General features: G+C 38.5%; 3 protein-coding genes across 3 annotated transcripts in view; 2 read left to right on the forward strand and 1 right to left on the reverse strand.

Annotated features, from left to right (window-relative positions):
* Nucleotides 1–2,500, forward strand: part of cfap418 (cilia and flagella associated protein 418) — a 55,904-nt gene that overhangs the window by 45,803 nt on the left and 7,601 nt on the right. The window lies entirely within an intron of this gene.
* LOC148063115 (NADH dehydrogenase (ubiquinone) complex I, assembly factor 6-like) overlaps nt 1–2,500 on the reverse strand; it is a 19,928-nt gene that overhangs the window by 4,992 nt on the left and 12,436 nt on the right. Inside the window, exon 2 of the mRNA XM_087813145.1 lies at nt 28–250. Within this exon, the coding sequence (XP_087669271.1) occupies nt 28–194 (167 nt within the window). The 5' untranslated portion in view covers nt 195–250. The remainder of the gene's footprint in view (nt 1–27; nt 251–2,500) is intronic.
* Nucleotides 962–2,500, forward strand: part of nagpa (N-acetylglucosamine-1-phosphodiester alpha-N-acetylglucosaminidase) — a 13,559-nt gene continuing 12,020 nt past the window's right edge. Inside the window, exon 1 of the mRNA XM_087813137.1 lies at nt 962–1,077. Coding sequence (XP_087669263.1) covers nt 1,010–1,077 — 68 coding nt within the window. The 5' untranslated portion in view covers nt 962–1,009. The remainder of the gene's footprint in view (nt 1,078–2,500) is intronic.

The following is a 2,500-nucleotide window of genomic DNA, read 5'->3' on the forward strand; positions in this document are numbered from 1 at the left end:
TGTCCACCCGCGCCACGAGCGACTCACCTGACCAGGTCCAGGCAGAACTTCTCCCCGCGCGCTCCATCCGCGCCGCACGCGCCTCTGACGCTCTGACCACGCGCGCACCTGTGGAGCCTCGACGTCTCCCGGTAAACGTTTGACGTCACAGGCTGGACTGGCAGGCGTTTCAAGAGCAGACCGGCTGCCGCCATCTTGTAACGACGTCACTTCCGGTGGTGCCGGAAACGATCTGACGCGTCACTGGAAACTTTATCAAAGTGTTTCATTGAATCATAAACGATCTCAAGTTATTTTATTATTTATGTCTGTTTTCGTATTTATTTAAGTTTAAGTGTTTCTGCTTCTGAATTCATTATTCATGCATTAAAACAGACCGTGTGTATTATTCTATATATCTTCATGTAGTATATATCTTCATGTAGTATATATGTACATGTAGTATATATGTACATGTAGTATATATCTTCATGTAGTATATATGTACATGTAGTATATATCTTCATGTAGTATATATGTACATGTAGTTTATATCTACATGTACATATATACTACATGAAGATATATACTACATGAAGATATATACTACATGTACATATATACTACATGTACATATATACTAAATGTACATATAAACTACATGAAGATATATACTACATGTACATATATACTACATGTACATATATACTACATGTACATATATACTACATGTACATATAAACTACATGAAGATATATACTACATGTACATATATACTACATGTACATATATACTACATGTACATATATACTACATGTACATATATACTACATGTACAAGTTTAAATCTAGGATCATGAATCTCAGCGACAGGAGTTTCAAGATCAAAGTTTTAGATCAAATATCGATACTTTGATCCACGTCAACATATCGATAACATCATCGATCAACTCTGTGCGTCACGTCTCATCACAACTACGTCACTCCTTGAACCGCGGGCCGGAAGTGGAGCGAGTTCGTCACGAGCCTCGATGAAGCCTCTGGTGCTGCTGGTCCTGGTCCTGGTCCTGGTCCGGCTCGTGTGGACCGGAACCTCCCGGTGAGACGCGTCACTGCCGAGGCTCGTGCAGCTAAAGCTAAAGCTAACTCTGAGCACAGACATATATACTGAGGATTATATATTATAATATTATATACACGTCTGTGGGGCTGAGCAGGTCACGTGACGACTTCCGTGTTCTCCAGTCACGTGACTTGATCGAGGCGGCGCTCGAGCTCCTTCGTATCGATCCTTCAAGAATGTTGATCCAGTTAAACTGTTTAATTCAAGATGTCAGTGACGTACAAACACCTTATCGAACACTGACGTCATGTTTAGAGAAAACATGGCACAGAAGCAGAAGCAGGCCTGGACCGGGTCAAACAAACGTGTCAAGACTTTATTAAACACGTTTAAAGATTTAAAATCCATCTATGGCTGTGATGATCGATCACATTGATCAGTAATTCATCACAGAGCGATGATTTCAAAACAACGACTTTATACCAGTTCAAACTAGTTACAACTAGTTTACAGAGGTTTAAACAAGTATATTAACAAGTTAATATTTGTTTCAATAAGTTAATGGATGGAATTATTTAGTCCAGCATTAATAACACATTTATTCATCTTTGAATTTAATGAATGAATGAATTAATTAATTAATTAATTAAAATTTATTTTTTTATGAATAATTGCTGTATTGTTGTGTCTAATTGGGAAAAAAAAACAATTTGCCGAAAGAGACCTGCTGAGATCAATAAAGTTCTACCTACCTAAATATATAAATACATTCATATATAATGTATATATAGACGTGTGTTCATACGTGTGTTCATACGTGTGTTCATACGTGTGTTCATACGTGTGTTCATATGTGTGTTCATAAGTGTGTTCATACGTGTGTTCATATGTGTGTTCATAAGTGTGTTCATACGTGTGTTCATACGTGTGTTCATACGTGTGTTCATACGTGTGTTCATACGTGTGTTCAGACGTGTGTTCATACGTGTGTTCATACGTGTGTTCATACGTGTGTTCATACGTGTGTTCATAAGTGTGTTCATACGTGTGTTCAGACGTGTGTTCATACGTGTGTTCATACGTGTGTTCATTAGTGTGTTCATACGTGTGTTCATAAGTGTGTTCAGACGTGTGTTCATACGTGTGTTCATACGTGTGTTCATACGTGTGTTCATACGTGTGTTCATAAGTGTGTTCATACGTGTGTTCAGACGTGTGTTCATACGTGTGTTCATACGTGTGTTCATACGTGTGTTCATACGTGTGTTCATACGTGTGTTCATACGTGTGTTCATACGTGTGTTCATAAGTGTGTTCATAAGTGTGTTCATACGTGTGTTCATACGTGTGTTCATACGTGTGTTCATACGTGTGTTCATACGTGTGTTCATAAGTGTGTTCATACGTGTGTTCATACGTGTGTTCATACGTGTGTTCATAAGTGTGTTCATACGTGTGT

Source organism: Callionymus lyra, chromosome 17 (genome assembly GCF_982586985.1).
Source record: "Callionymus lyra chromosome 17, fCalLyr1.hap1.1, whole genome shotgun sequence".
NCBI lineage: Eukaryota > Metazoa > Chordata > Actinopteri > Syngnathiformes > Callionymidae > Callionymus > Callionymus lyra.